The sequence below is a fragment of the Poecilia formosa genome, unplaced genomic scaffold (genome assembly GCF_000485575.1).
Source record: "Poecilia formosa unplaced genomic scaffold, Poecilia_formosa-5.1.2 Scaffold359, whole genome shotgun sequence".
In the NCBI taxonomy this organism is placed as follows: Eukaryota; Metazoa; Chordata; class Actinopteri; order Cyprinodontiformes; family Poeciliidae; genus Poecilia; species Poecilia formosa.
In genome coordinates, this window is record NW_006800298.1 from 1 (window position 1) to 15235 (window position 15235).

The 15235-nt window shown below is 36.9% G+C and overlaps 1 protein-coding gene across 1 annotated transcript; it reads left to right on the forward strand.

Moving 5' to 3' along the window:
- Positions 1–684: 684 nt before the first annotated feature.
- On the forward strand, positions 685–15056 carry LOC103153667 (protein NLRC3-like). The gene is made up of 13 exons (XM_007574671.2): positions 685–786; positions 1067–1171; positions 1514–1618; positions 2720–2783; positions 3236–3464; positions 4147–4237; positions 6428–6488; positions 7387–7606; positions 8015–9806; positions 9895–10068; positions 10827–11000; positions 11205–11251; positions 12721–15056. The coding sequence occupies exons 1-13, from the start codon at positions 746–748 to the stop codon at positions 13230–13232; spliced, it is 3615 nt and encodes a 1204-aa protein (XP_007574733.1). The 5' UTR covers positions 685–745; the 3' UTR covers positions 13233–15056.
- Positions 15057–15235: the final 179 nt, after the last annotated feature.

Sequence of the window (15235 nt, forward strand, 5' to 3'; positions counted from 1 at the left end):
GGTGTTATGTCATGTTTATGACGGTGTCATGACAGGCTTATTCAACCCCCTTCAAATAAAGTGTTACCGAATATCTTTGCTTCTTAATTTACTGACAGAAAACCTTACAGAGAGTAGAATTATCTGCACAGTGATTCAGTAATAAACAGGGAGTGATGTTGACATCCGCCCTTTCATGGAAACCAACAATAACTGGGAACCTAGATATTATGTTGCTCTCTTTGGTAATCTACAGATTATGTCGCTTTTAGAAATGTGCATGTTAAGAAGAACATCAAAGTATTTTCTCTTCTTGCTGACTCATCTCTTGGTAGCATGAAAATGACAAATCAGTTATCACATGTATCCTTCAGAATAGTTATGATTCTAAATGATTGCTTTTATTTCTTTTCTCTTTCTGCTTTCTAATCTACATAGAATTAATATTTTTGGATGTCTCTTTCTGCAGGATGTTTTGCTCTCTCTTTTGTTGCTTGAATTTTATCCATCTTGAATTATTTTAGAACTAAGCAGAGGAACTTGAACAAGTACTCCGAAATCTATTTTCACAAAAAACAATGAATCTTTGGAAAATCTGCTTGACTATAAGCTATAAGACAACTTCTGTTTGTCTTATTGCTTTTTGTAATTAAACATCTTTTTTCAAGTCCTTCATTTTTTTAAAGCTTTTTTTTTTTACAGTTTTGGGGAAGAAATTAGGAACTCTTCTACACACAATGCTGTGTCCCTAAGGAGCGAGAAATCAATGGATTTCCCTCTCAATTATAAAGATTCCTCATCTTCAGGGTGAGTAAACTCTGCTTTTAATCTCCAAATTTGATCAAATCTATTATACAGCTTAAGGTAAAGTGTAGGATTAGCATTGCATTAAGCTTGGGTATGACTTTTTAAGTTGAAATCTGTCAATATTAACATTAATTGTTTGAAAAATGTTCATTATAAGCAGAAGTTCAAGATGTCAGCTCTTCTTGTCGGTAGTTTATTGCATGATTCATGCTTTATTCAACTTGAGTCAGACATCTTTGTTCAACTGCCTTTTTTTTTGCCAATGCTACTTTTTGAACAGTTTTGGGCAGAAAAAGAGAAACTCTCTTGGAACAACCAGTTTGTCCCTAAAGAGCGAGAAATCGATGGATTTCCCCCTAAATTATAAAGATTCTTCAGATTCAAGGTAAATCAACTCTGCTTTAAAAACCTCAGTAGGTATCTATTAAGAAAATATATTTTTCATATAGTTGTCAAAACGCTCATTATGTTCTAACAGTAGGATATGAGACAGCTGGTTTGAAAAACAGAAAACGTCTACAAATGTAGTCAGTTTTATTTATTTTTTTAATCAAACATTGTAGCTGCACAAGTCCAACGGAATGATGGCCACAAATCATTCTTGAACCTTAATGTGTTTATTTATTAATCATAGGCACTCAGCAACACACAGAAAATTAATGACTCTCAGACAATTGCAGACATTTTTGTGGAAGTGCTTCATTTGCTAATACCACTTTTTAAACAGATTTTGGCAGAAAATGAGAAACTCTTCTACACCGAGCGTTTTGACCCTAAAGAGCGAGAAATCGATGGATTTCCCTCTCAATTATAGACATTCTTCATTTTCAGGGTGAGTAAGCTCAGCTTTTAATCTCTGGATTTTATCAGACATGCCATGCAGTCTATGATCAACGGATAAATTAATTGCAATACATTTAATTTATGAGTTGGAGTTTCTACCAATGTTATTAATAATGCATTTTGCAGTAAAATGTTTGCAATTAGGAATCAATAAGCAGGATTTTAATAATTTAATAGAAATGTAAAAAGTTGAAGTCATTTTTCAAATTCTTCCCTTTTTGTTGTGCAATAGGGATTACAGCAATGTTTGGTTTATCCAACAATTAATGCCTATGATTAATATATATATATATTTTAAACAATATCAATAGAGTTAAAGTTTTTTTTCATTGAAAAAAGTTGGAGCACCGCCTGATAGTCAGGATAATTCTTAACCAAACACATCCAGTCTTACAAATTTCCCACTGCTGGGATTTTGACACACCTTACAATGTGTTAGGTGTGTCAAAGGTGGTGGGAAATGACTTTGTCCCATTCTGGAAAATTTACCTTCAGCAACCAAACAAGCGGTGGCTTGCCACAAAATCCAGTTGAAATGATGTTCAGGAACTGGTCCAAGAAATAAAAAAAATAATGAAAGGTTGTGATCTGACTGGGAAGGTTGGTGCATTGAGCTGGTTGTGGGTCCAAAAAGTGCCAGTGGGTTTGTTTGCTGGATTGCAAACTGAGGTAAACATCGCTGGCAAACTACTGCAACGTGGAGAGCAGAAGTAGTTTGAGTCGGACTTCTGAGGTAACTGGATTGGACAAGAGGGATTTCTACTTAGCTGGATTACTGGTTGTGCTACAGCTTATCTTAACACGTTTCAATTGCAATTAGAAAGTAAAATGGCCTTTTTCCCAGCAGGTTAAAAGAAAAAATACATGTGAACTTGTGCTTCCCTCTGTTGTGTCTTGTTGTATTGACTCTGAATGTTGTGAAGATAATTCCAGTTACTTGCATCCATCTATTTAATTTATGAATAACTCAAGTTGTTCACAAATAAATAGGAAAACCAAAACAACACACCAACCTGGAATCCTGGAAAATGTATTTAGTTGTGTTTATCCTAAAGCAAATTAAATATTTGTGAATAATGACTATCCACAGATTTGACCAGGAAATACCAAATGAGACCAACAGTTTCCATACAGACCTTCACTCAGTTTTTGAGGTTAGTAAACTAAAAAATATATATATATTTTTTTTAATGTGTGAAAATATTTTTCTCCATGAAAATAATATATTTATGTCAACTTTGACTTAATTGTGGATGTCAATTAAGCTTTTTCCTTTTTTTTTTTTTTTTTTACATTTTACTACAGTGTAGTACACAATAAGCCGTTAGTCACAGAATCAAGAGCAAAAAATCAGACAAACAGTTAAGTTATGTGGATGAAATAAACACCACGAGGGCATTCATGGCTGGTACCAAAATCTAAAAATAATGTATACAATTATGTATTTACACGAAGAAACTGTTTATAGATTGTTGTCTATTAATTTGGTTAAAAATGCCAAAAAACAAAAATGTTTTCTCCTAAATAATGGATGTGCAAGAAGGTATTCTCTAAAAAGTTTGTATCAGTGAGTAAAACAATCTAAACATAACTTTTTCATTTACAGAAACTTGAGAGGGAAACTGTCATTTTTATCAGATCGAAGCTGAAGAAGTTCCATCGGCTGTTAACTTCTAATTACCCAAAACACCTTGGGAGACGTAATGTGACTAAAAACGTGCTGCAATGTGAGGAAGGAAAGAAGATCTTTGGTGGAGAAGATGAGTTCATGAACTTTCTTCGGGAATTTCTGAGGATGATGAAGCTTGGAGAACTCGCTGATACTCTGTCTTCCAGTAGGATATTATTCTTCCTTTGAGTGTGTAACAGATTGTTTTCACACATTGATAGGACATTTTGGAATGACTTTGTGTAGTTTATATTATTAATAGCTCTAATGTGAATTAGAATCGCCACAAATTTGGCAATACTTTGGGTTTTACATGTAGCTTATTGCTGATGTTTTCCACCACACGTGCAAACATTTAGCGTGTGTGAAGAGTTTATGCAAATATAATTATTAACCACTGGATGCTGTTATTACATCTACACTTTGCACTTTTGAAAAGCAGGAGGCAAACTGGAACATAAAATATTTGTGGTCATTGTGGTAAACAGGAAGCATAGGTATACTGAGAGAAGACGTTGCTTGCCAAATATGTGCAACTTCTGAAAAAAGATATAAATTTAAAATAATGAAAAATAGATAAGTAATGTCCTCCAACAATGAGAATTTTGAGCTGCAGGATTAACTAATAATTACAGTTAATCATCACTTTATGGCAGTTGCTCTGCAGGAACAAGTTTTTATTTTGCCAAGAAAAGGTGGTAAAATACTCAAAGATGTGTGCAGACATTTTGAGTATCTTCTTTTTCAATGAAAAGATATACAAAACATATAACATCAAGATTATGCAGACTTTTCTGACATTATTGCAGTCCTGGTTTAATCCTACATATTTTCTTTCTTTTGTAAAGATCACTCAACCATGAATCCATCTAAGGATAAAAATCTGTCACAAGTGTTCAAACTCTCTGAAGATGATGACCAACAGTTCAAAGATGAAAGGTAAAACTGCTGAGTTACAATATGTGGTACCACACATTAACCTCAAATGCTTTCAAAAATAATCTGTTTATCACAATAATTTAATTTTAGATACTACATAAGATTTAGCATATGTTTGAACTTTTACCATAACTGTCATTATTTCTTAAATTCCTCAGGTGTAAAACTAAAAACATTTTGTTTTCAGACAATAAAATTAATTTCTAATAGTGTAACAATTTTCCTCTACCACAACCAATTAATGTTGGTTGTGGCACAACCAACTATGTATATGTATATTCCCACAAACTGTAATACTTTGTTTTCTTGTTTTCTAATTTTTTGCTTTTTTAGAGAGCATGGTGTCTAAATGCTCTATATCTTTTTTTAGAAAAGGTTTGAAAAAAGACTTGCTTGCAGAAGCATTTTTACATTTTTACATTGCTATAATAAGCATCTCAAAAGCCCCATTGACACCTAAATTACAAACACTGTCATACTCATTGGCATAGTGCTCCTTACAGTGAGTCTCCCAGCCTCGTACAGTCTCACAGGGTTTCCGGGCCAAACTGACGGTGCATTCAGTCCCAGCAGGATTGCAGGTCATTCTCCATGGTCGGGGGTGAACATAGCGGTCAGGCTTCCAAAACACTCCCGGCCAAATAGCTTGTTCCTTAGAGTATACCGTTGCAAGATACTGATACTTAATCCAGTAGTTGTTGGTCTCGCTGAGGCATGGCAGGACCCAGGCCTTGAGCTCTCTCTCCTGGAATCCCCACCATTCCCAGTTCGTGTTGCGGGTGTATTGTTCTAGGTAAGCTTGGAGGTAAATCTTCGCTGTCGGATAGGTCTCAGGATCCGGACAGTTGTACTTCCAACGGGAATAAAAGGTGTTGCTCACCTGCCAGATGTCACACCGGGGGGATGCACCCGTCTTAACCCAGTCCGTGTCATTGAGGCTGTCAAAAATCCTTTTGGCAACACATTTATCTATTTTAGCAAAATCTTCTTTTGGAGCATTAGAGAGATCATCAGGGGTGGGGAGGCGTTGGGCATGCATCTTGAAATAATACGGGCCATCTAACCCATCTGGAGAACGGGTCGCTCCCTCTGGAAATTCTCCCACGAAGAATGCAGTCGGGCCCACGGTCCATACCCACGGGAGAGAGCTGTTCAACCAGGCTTCGACTCCAACCTGGAATTCACGGTAGCGTATAATGGAAAAGGCTACATAGTCCTGGAGCGCCAGGACCATATAATTCTGCCCTTTACATTGAACAAATTTATTCCATAGGCAACTGTTTAACCTGCTGAACTTGTCGCGCACACACTCCTGTTGGTCAAATTGGTACCTGAACTTCTCAGGTCCCATTCGGATGAGTGCGGCAGTGATGTTCATGAAGCTCTCGGAGGTGGGTCTTGGGTCTGAGTCCGATGCGGAGCTATTGCTCGACGTCGAGTCGTTGAATGACAGTCCTTGGGTCGATGTAGCATTTAGCGAGCAGTTTAGATGATAGTTACCCCAAAACTCCCATCGTGGCAGCCAGGTGCGACAAACTGAGGTTTTGTGGGGAGCCGGGTAAACCACTTCGCTGTCCCAATAACCTTCGTTGGGGAGCCACTGTAGGGGACGGCAAGCCATGTTGCAGTGCCACTCGGGTCTCCCACGGTCGGGGTGTATCCAATTACATCTGATGATTCTCCGTACCTTGTTTTGCAGAATGCGAATCCAACAGATCACCCCGCCGGTTACGAGGTCGTGGTTATATATTTCCCAGGTGTCGTTCAAGAGCCCATCAATGATGGAGTCATTCAGGGCATGTGCTCGTCTTTCCACATACTTGGGGAAGTGGGATGAGCTCGACTTTTCTCGACAACACAAATCCAAGAGGAGTTTAGGCTTGAAAAGTGCAGCAGAGAGCTAAGATACTTGGATGATATGAGTTACATATCATATTTCAGTTTAAATGGATGGGTGTGCATTGCTATGTCTTAATAGATGTGTCTAATATACCCACCAACAAATCTCTGTGAGATGTTTGAAGCTTGTTTCCAGCTTCGCTTTTGATAGTTTTTGACAATAGAAAGTTAATTGAATCCTAAGTAATTCAATGACCAAAATCTGCTCTATTAGTGTTTTAATGTGATTTTAATTAGACAAATTGATGCTTATCTGGAAATGACTATGGTTTGTTTTAATCTTTTTTTTAGAAATAGATTAAAACCTCTTCACAGAACGTCCCAGAAGGCAAACATGGAAGCAACATTTAAGGTCAGTAATATTATAAGAGAAAAAGTAACAGATGAGGTTGTTAGGTGATTATTAAAAATGCCTCCTTTCAGTTTCCTTTATCTATCACAGTAAAATATCTCAAATCATTTAGCAATTTTTACATGGAACAAAGATAACCTGAGTAAATGTGAACAGCAAATAGAAATTATAATTTTATTTGGTGACAGCTGCTGTTGAGTGTTTTTTGTTACTGTCACTTTATGTCACTTTAGAGGAAAATATTTTTCTGATTTTAACCAAACTGGAAAGTTTTCAAGCATGAAGAGTCTGTGTGTTGAACTACCAGGTCCTCTCAGTCAGATTTATGTCCAGACTTTGACTAGACAATTCCAAACCTTCATTTTTTTGTGCTTGAGTTGTTGAGTGCTGAATAAACTGCTGTGCTTTTTATCATTGTGCCGCTGTACAGTGAACCACTGGACTAAAGACTTTAACCAGTCATAAGCAGCTGAAATTTTTAGACTCCTTGAAATCTACTAATACTGTATTTAAACATGGTTACAACTGTCTATTTAATAATTTAAACATCAAATATGTATTAACATGCATTAAAAAATGCAGGCAGATCCTCAGACAGGTCACGTTTCAGTGATTTCTTGATTCTCATGGTCTGTGGCTAATCTGACATTTTGCATTTGCTCAGGTCTTAAAATGTGTTTGATGATATGAAATATTTTGAGAAGGAAAAACAGATAGTCTTTTTCTGAATGCTTTGCACTACATATTTATTCTGTGGTTTGTGACCATAAATTACAGTTAATGTGACAATTCAGATTGCTTTAACATGAAAATATGTTTATTTTCATAAAATTTGTCAGAACCAAAATGTGTTTTTCCTTTTGTCCTACAAATTCAAATTGCAAACTTTTTGTTACAGACTCTTGAGGGAAACATTGTTACCTTTGTTGACAACGAGCTAAAGAGTTTTTATAAGCTCTTATACTCAGATCACCTTCATAGCCAAGATGAGGATGAAGAAGTTGTTAACTGTGACGAGGAAGAGCAGATGAGGATTACCAAAGAAGCTTTTCTGAACATGACCTTGGAGTTTTTAAGGAGAATGAAGCAAGAAGAGTTGGCCTTTGCTCTACATAACAGTAAGAACTTAAATATAGCAAAATACTGAAGATTACAACATAGAAGGAAATTGTTCATACCATTTTTCTCTCTGGATGTTTAGATCAAGTTGTGTTGTCCGAAACTCAAAAAATAAGGGATTGAAATAAATTCAGATAACCCTTTGTGGATAATGTTTACCTTATTGAAGTGAAATTCTGAGAAACTTCTTAGAATTTCAGAAATTCTAAGATGTTTTCTGAAATGTTTTTACTAGCTGTTATTCTCATTAAGTTTCTTTATTCTTTGTGAATCAGAGTCCAGTAGAAATTCCTATGGCTTCTATGTGTTCATCAGGGAGAGAGGAAGACCTTCTCTTGCACTTTAAATGAGGTGAAATGTATATACCAATGAACTGTAACACTTTTTCTCATTTTTAACTTTTTTAGAGAGCATGGTGTTTAAATGCCAAGGTAAACTCAAATCCAACCTGAAGACGAGGTTCACATATGTGCTTGAAGGAATTGCCAAAGAAGGTCATCCAATCCTTCTTAATAAGATCTACACTGACCTTTACATAACTGAAGGACGTGAAGAGGCCATTAGTGATCATGAAGTGAAACAGATTGAAAAAACTCTCAGAAAAACAATGGACCCACTAACAATCAGACGTGAAGATATTTTTAAACCCATTACTGGAAGAGATAAACCAGTCAGAACAGTGATGACAGAAGGAGTGGCTGGCATTGGGAAAACAGTCTTGACACAGAAGTTTGCTCTGGACTGGGCTGAAGGAAAAAATAACCAGGACATCCAGTTGACATTTCCATTTTCCTTCAGAGGACTGAACTTGGTGAAGGAGAAAAAGTTCAGTTTGGTTGAACTCATTCATCTCTTTTTCCCTGAAATCAAAGAAGCAGGAATCTGCCGTTTTGATCACTTCAGAGTTTTGTTCATCTTTGATGGTCTGGATGAGTGTCGATTTGCTCTGGACCTGAAAACCAAAGAGGTTCTGACTGATGTTACACAGTCTGCATCATTAGAGATACTGCTGGCAAACCTTATCAAGGGGAGGTTACTTCCTTCAGCTCGAGTCTGGATCACAACTCGACCTGCAGCGGCCCATCTGATCCCTCCTGAGTTTGTTGACCTGATGACTGAAGTCAGAGGATTCAATGATCCTCAGAAGGAGGAGTACTTCAGAAAGAGATTCACAGAGGAAGAGGAAAGCAAAATGGTCCTGTCTCACATCAAATCCTCAAGAAGTCTCTACATCATGTGTCACATCCCTGTTTTCTGCTGGATCATTGCTACTGTTCTGGAGGATGCCATTAACGCCAGAGAACAAGCAGACCTACCCAACTCCCTGACAGAGATGTATGTTCTCTACTTGGTGGTTCTGTCCAAGGTGAAGAATGTCAAGTATGATGAAAAAGCTGACAAAAATGCCTTCTGGACTCCAGAGACCAGGAAGATGATTAAATCCTTGGGAAAACTGGCCTTTGATCAGTTAATGAAAGGAAACTTGTTTTTCTATGAATCTGACCTGACTGAGTGCGGCATTGACGTCAGAGCAGCCTCAGTGTATTCTGGGGTGTTCACAGAAATCTTTCAGGAGGAGAAAGGGTTTTTCCGTCAGAACATGTTCTGCTTTGTCCACTTGAGCATTCAGGAGTTTTTGGCTGCTCTTCATGTCCATCTGACCTTCTTCAGCACTGGTGTCAATCTGCTGGCAGAAAAGAAATCAGTCTCGCCTGGGTCAAAGATAACTGATGAACAATTTGAGCACTTCTACAAGGAAGCTGTCGAGAAAGCTATAGATGCTCCAGGTGGCAAACTGGATCTGGTTCTGAGATTCCTTCTTGGTCTTTTTCTGGAAACCAATCAGAGGCTCCTCCAAGGGTTTGTGACAGAAAGAAAAACATCAAGCAGTTCCTTGAAAAACATAGTTGAGTACATCATAAAGAAGATTGAAGAGATTCTGTGTCCCTTTGATAAAGCCAGTTTATTTCACTGTCTAAATGAACTGAAGGAACTTTCTTCAATGACAGAGATTGAACAAATCTTGAAATCAGGAAAACTGGAGACAGAAAATTTGTCAAAAGCTCAGTGGGCAACACTGATCCACATTCTGCTGTCTTCAGAGGATTATGAGAAATATTTTGATCTGAGAAAGTATTATATTTCAAAGCAAGCTCAAAAGAGTTTTACACCACTCTTAGTAACCTCACCTAAAGCTGTGTAAGTAAAAAAACAACCACACATTGCTTGTACTGAAATAAATTAGATGAACATTTTGTTTAGTTATTAACTTCATGTTTGTATTTAGACTCAGTTGCAGTTTCCTGGACGAGACAAGGTATCCGCATTTCGGATGGATTATCAGCTATGAGCGCAATATATTGAAATATTTGGACCTGAGTAACAACGACATGAAAGATTCAGGACTGAAGATGCTGTGTGAAGGCATTTCCAAACCAGCGTGTAAACTTGAAACTTTGAGGTAAGTCCTTATCCGTTAGTTAAATAAATACCCTTTAAAATGTTAACAGTGTCATTTTTGGTCCTTGTCCATCTCTATCCACCTCCACAATGTTACCACATTCATTCAACAGTGCAGCTTTTCAACTGACAACTTCAGATTAAGTAGATATTTTTCATCAATGTTTTTTTCATGCACATTTTATAGTATTACATTAGAAATGGTTAATGGAAATGACAACATTTGAAATAACATTCAGTTTCGTAACAAATGTTTTTAATAATATTGAGATAGTTTTGGGCTTTCTCACTAAATAGTTAATTCACTATATGAAACACATTTGCTGAATAAATTCTGACTCTTCATTTTTCTGAGATGTGCGATGCATGCTTTTGCAACTGCTACATATTTTTTACAGCATGCTAAGATTAACATCTGATGTTTGCCCTTTTCGTTTTCTTTTTTTGAGACGTTTTAAATGTTTGCTCAACATTTGCATCACAAGTGTCTTGTCCAATGGTTCTCCAACACATTGAGGAAAGGGAACCAGCAACCCTCTGAGGGTCAGACTGTACTCTTCACACATTGTTTATGATTTTAATGTTTTGATATTATGTGTACATTAAAGCCACCTTATATCCCTTTTTTATATGTAAGCTGTAAAATATATAATTGAGGAATGGAAGAACGCATGTAGAACACAATGATGACTGAATCATAAAACCTGAAAGTGCGACAAGAAGTAATACCATGAATTGTAAATATTTGTGTTTTTGTAGGTTGTCAGGCTGTTTAATCACAAAGGAAGGTTGTGAAGCTCTGGCATCAGCTCTGGCTTCCAACCCCTCTCACCTCAAAGAGTTGGACCTGAGTTACAATTACCCAGAAGAACATGGAGTGGCGCTCCTCTCTGCTGGAGTGGAAAACCCAGACTGGGCCTTAACGACTCTCAGGTACTGATAAGGATGTGCATCAGACAAAATCTACTTATTATTAGGTCTATGATCTGTGATCTTTTCAATTAAACTAAATAGTTTAAATAGAATAAATGTCAGAATGTGAGAATAAATTCATCTTTCTTATCAGTGCCATACTAAACCAAATAGTGTAATCACAATTCCTCGATCACTGCTAACTTTGCTGATATGTTGTTCCAGGGTGGAGCCGAGTGGATTACAGTTTTTAGTACCTGGTCTGAGGAAGTGTAAGTATGGTCATTTTTAAGAAATAAATGGCTTAAAAAAATAATATTAATGTCAAATCTGATATTCCTGTAAAAAACAGCTTGTATGTTAGCCTATGTAGGGTCATGAAATAAAAAATACTTGTCTGAATGAGAAGAAGTAGCATATTTATTTAACTGTTACAACATAAGAACAAAAATACAGAGTCATGTGAGTTTATGAAGTCTCCACCAGCTGAAAATAGATTCTTTCTGTCTTGTTTTTACATTGTTCCGGTCAGTAGATCTTGTGACAGCAGGTTGTCACTGCTTGTAATTGTTTCCCAACAAATGGAGAGAGAGGTTTGATTGAACTATAGTGGGACTGAATTTGTCCCTCAGTTGTTGAGTTACTGGTCTGATTCCCTCTGCCTCTGTCATTGCATCCTTGGGCAAGACACTTCACCCGCCTTGAGCGCTTGTTGTGGTCAGCGGGCCCAGCAGCACCAGTGCATGGAAATCTCACCACTGTCAGTGTGTGCACCATGACTTCAATCCAGCAGCTTATCACCATCATTATGTGAAGTTTGGATGAATGGCTGAACGTAAACACTTTGGGATCATCTGGACTTAAAGTGCTGTACAAGTACAAGCCATTTATCACAGGGGTGAAGTTTTGGATTGTTATGCATCAGGAATTTTGTGGAGCTCAGCATAAATATTTTTGCTATTTTCCTTTTTGTAAGAAACCGTGGCTGTTTGATGTTAAAGAAGACAGCTTTAATCCTGATACGTTCTTATTTTGAAAGTAACGCAAAGATGGGCTTGAGCATCAAGGAACAAACATATTGTTATAGTATTTATTGTATCTCATAAGATGTAGTGTAATTTTCATAAGCCACATTGAATGCAAATGGGCGTGTCGTCAGACTGAGGGAGGTAGCTGGGAAAAGAACCAGTCCAAAGATCTTTACTAAAGACAAAGTGAGTTTGAGGAAAATATCTCTAATTCTGTTTAACAGACAAGTTCATGCTGATGTGCATCAAAATTCACTCAATGGTTATTGAATGGAGTTTGAATAATTCCTTTACCATAAGTAACCCTACATGTAGCTCTCATTTTGAGTGAAAAGGAACAGTTATTTTGAACTTTTTGTCTATTTTTGTTACTCTTTTACTTTTTAAAATAAAATGCTAAGCTTAATGTAATTACTTATCAGAGGGTAGGGCTCAGACACAAGGAGCACTTATTTGGAATTGGCATTAATAATGACTGTGGAGGCACATTTCAAATTCAGTGGGGGAGACTTTATGTATGCTTCTGGCACAGAACATGTGACAGTGGTCATGGGTTATCTGTAGAACCCATTTTTAATACATCTTATAGAAACAAAAGAATAAAAACAACATTACCAATGTTTTGTAAAATTTGTTTTAGAACAGAAGTTAACATCAATGCACACAATCCAGATAATTGTTCACGTAATGAAATGCTGTTGTCTCTCCATCAGATATCATTGAACTCATCCTGGACTCCACCACACACAGAAACCTCACACTATCTGAGTTTAACAGAATAATGACGGTGGGACAAGGAGAGAAGCTCTCATGGTTTGATGCTGAGGAGGAGCTGCTGGGCAGACATGGTCTCACTGGTCGCTGTTACTGGGAGGCAGAGTGGAGAGGAAAAGCTTCCATTGGAGTGACGTACAAAACAATCAGAAGGAGAGGGGAAAGTAATGGCTGTGGTCTTGGAGTCAATGATCAGTCATGGGCTTTGTTGTGCTCTAAGGAAGGATTCTCTGTTCTGCACAACAACAAAACAACTAAAATCTATGTAGACCCTTCAAACAAAGTCGGGGTGTATGTGGATGTGCCTGGTGGCACTGTGTCTTTCTTTGGGGTTTACCCTGATGAAATGACCTTCCTTCACAGCTTCAGCACCAAATTCACTGAACCTGTGTATCCTGCTTTCAGAATAGAACCTGACCCCGTTAAAATTAGAATGGCCACTATGCTGTAACTACTAGAACGGCCAGAAGCTGTGCTGACTACGATATTTACCCCTTAAATAAATCACAACAAAAAGAATATGTAATATAATCTTACTTATGATCTTGCTTTCTTTTGTCAAGTTGTTTCAGAAATCTTATGATAAATCAGCAATAATCTTTGCCTCCTTTATCACATAAATAAAATCTAAACATTAGTGTTTTTATATCTAGTAATAATCCAAAAGTATTGAATAAAATGACAGAACACACAAATTGGATGTCAACAGTAAAACAAGCTACCAAAGCATATATATATATATATATATAATTCTAAGTATTTACACTACTTACAATAAGGCTAACAAAATTATTTACAACTTGCAGCCAACACATGACCTCTCTTCACCCAACACGACTGTCACATATAGTTTTGCAGCATCTGGAGTAGGTGTCAGATTTTATATCCATGTCATGGGTGAACTGCTGTACATCCTGGGCATCTCAGTTATTCAAGACCAAGCAGAAACATCCTGTTGCAACCCCTGCTGACCTAAGTGTCAAGCTTGAAACAGGATGATGAGAGAGTAATCCTGTAAATCCAAATACTTACCAGTCCATAGTAGAAAGTCTGCCGATGACAAGAAAACAGCACAAGCAGTGAGTACTGTTCAATGTAAATCCAAATGCTGCACATCTGACCGCTGATATACCGTACTTAAAAGGTGCAGTGGCCTTTTCTGTTAAGAATGACTGTTCAGTAAACAAAATCTTGGTTGGCTTCGCTGATGTCCGCCATTCAGCTACAGACGTCTATTTCTTCTGAGTTGAGGAACAGTGAACTGGCTTTGCAAGAAACAACCAACAGTTGCACTTTCAGCATCAGAAGTTGACTGTTTCTCTCACTCAAGACGCCACAGAGTAGCTGGTTGAGAAGATTACTGAGTGATCTCAGTTTGGACACAAAGCCTCCAGTCATTTTAGAGGACAATCCAGGGACCAATGCAATAGTGAAGAATCCGGTGGACCATTTGGGATCCAGTCATATAGACATACAATTACATTCCTCCTGAGTTTGTTAATAGCAAAGATAAGTAGCACTACTGTCCAAAAAATGACATGAAGGTAGATACTGCAACAAAATCTCTTGCAAGACAGAAGTCAGTGTCTTAGGAGAGATAGTCATTTATTTTTCTAATGTAAATATGTGATATAATGTTCTGTCATGTTGTTGTGTTGTAACATGGGCAATATGTTTCTGCAGAATAGTAATACAATAATAAGCAAGAAAGAAAAATGACTTCATCTTTTAAGTTTTTGAGCAGTTTATTATTTAAGCATTATTCTGTGTCTTTATGCCACTGTCAAACTTAAGAGGGAGTGTATTATAAACGTTAACGGATAGGCTACAATGCTGCCATCTGGTGTATACTTTAAGTATTACAGCAGTACTTTTTCCATTATGAAAATAAATATGCTTAAACATCTATTCTAATCAGTTTAATACGGCTATTAATCACTTGTTGATAATGACTTAGTCACTTCACGTGTGACTTTTAAGAGGATATTGTGTGTGAGTGCATGGATGTATGGATGTATACATTATGCAAATGCAGATAAAATGAAAACTTAATTAACCTGTGTTTATTTATTTTTTTAAATTGATTTAATAATGCGAGTCCATTTGAAAATGTTGTATGAGTTTTTGGGTAGGAATTCATAAGTTTCTTACGTCTTCCTACTCCCTTCCAAGCATGTTAAGATTATTGTAGTACAAAAATATGTATCTTGTGCATTCCTTGTAAATGTGTGTCATTTTATACTTCTATCATGTTTGAAATAAATATTTTCCTAGTTAGCTTTGCTCACACAAAAATAAGTTATGAAAAGTAACATAAAAAATTATTTTGGTATGCTGTTTTAGGTGTTGAAGTTTCACCAACCGCTCTGTAAAATCAATACCACAGCAGAGCCAAACTCTTTAGACAGAAAATAACCTTACAATAACAAAGCTTGTGCATAAAACACTTTAGGT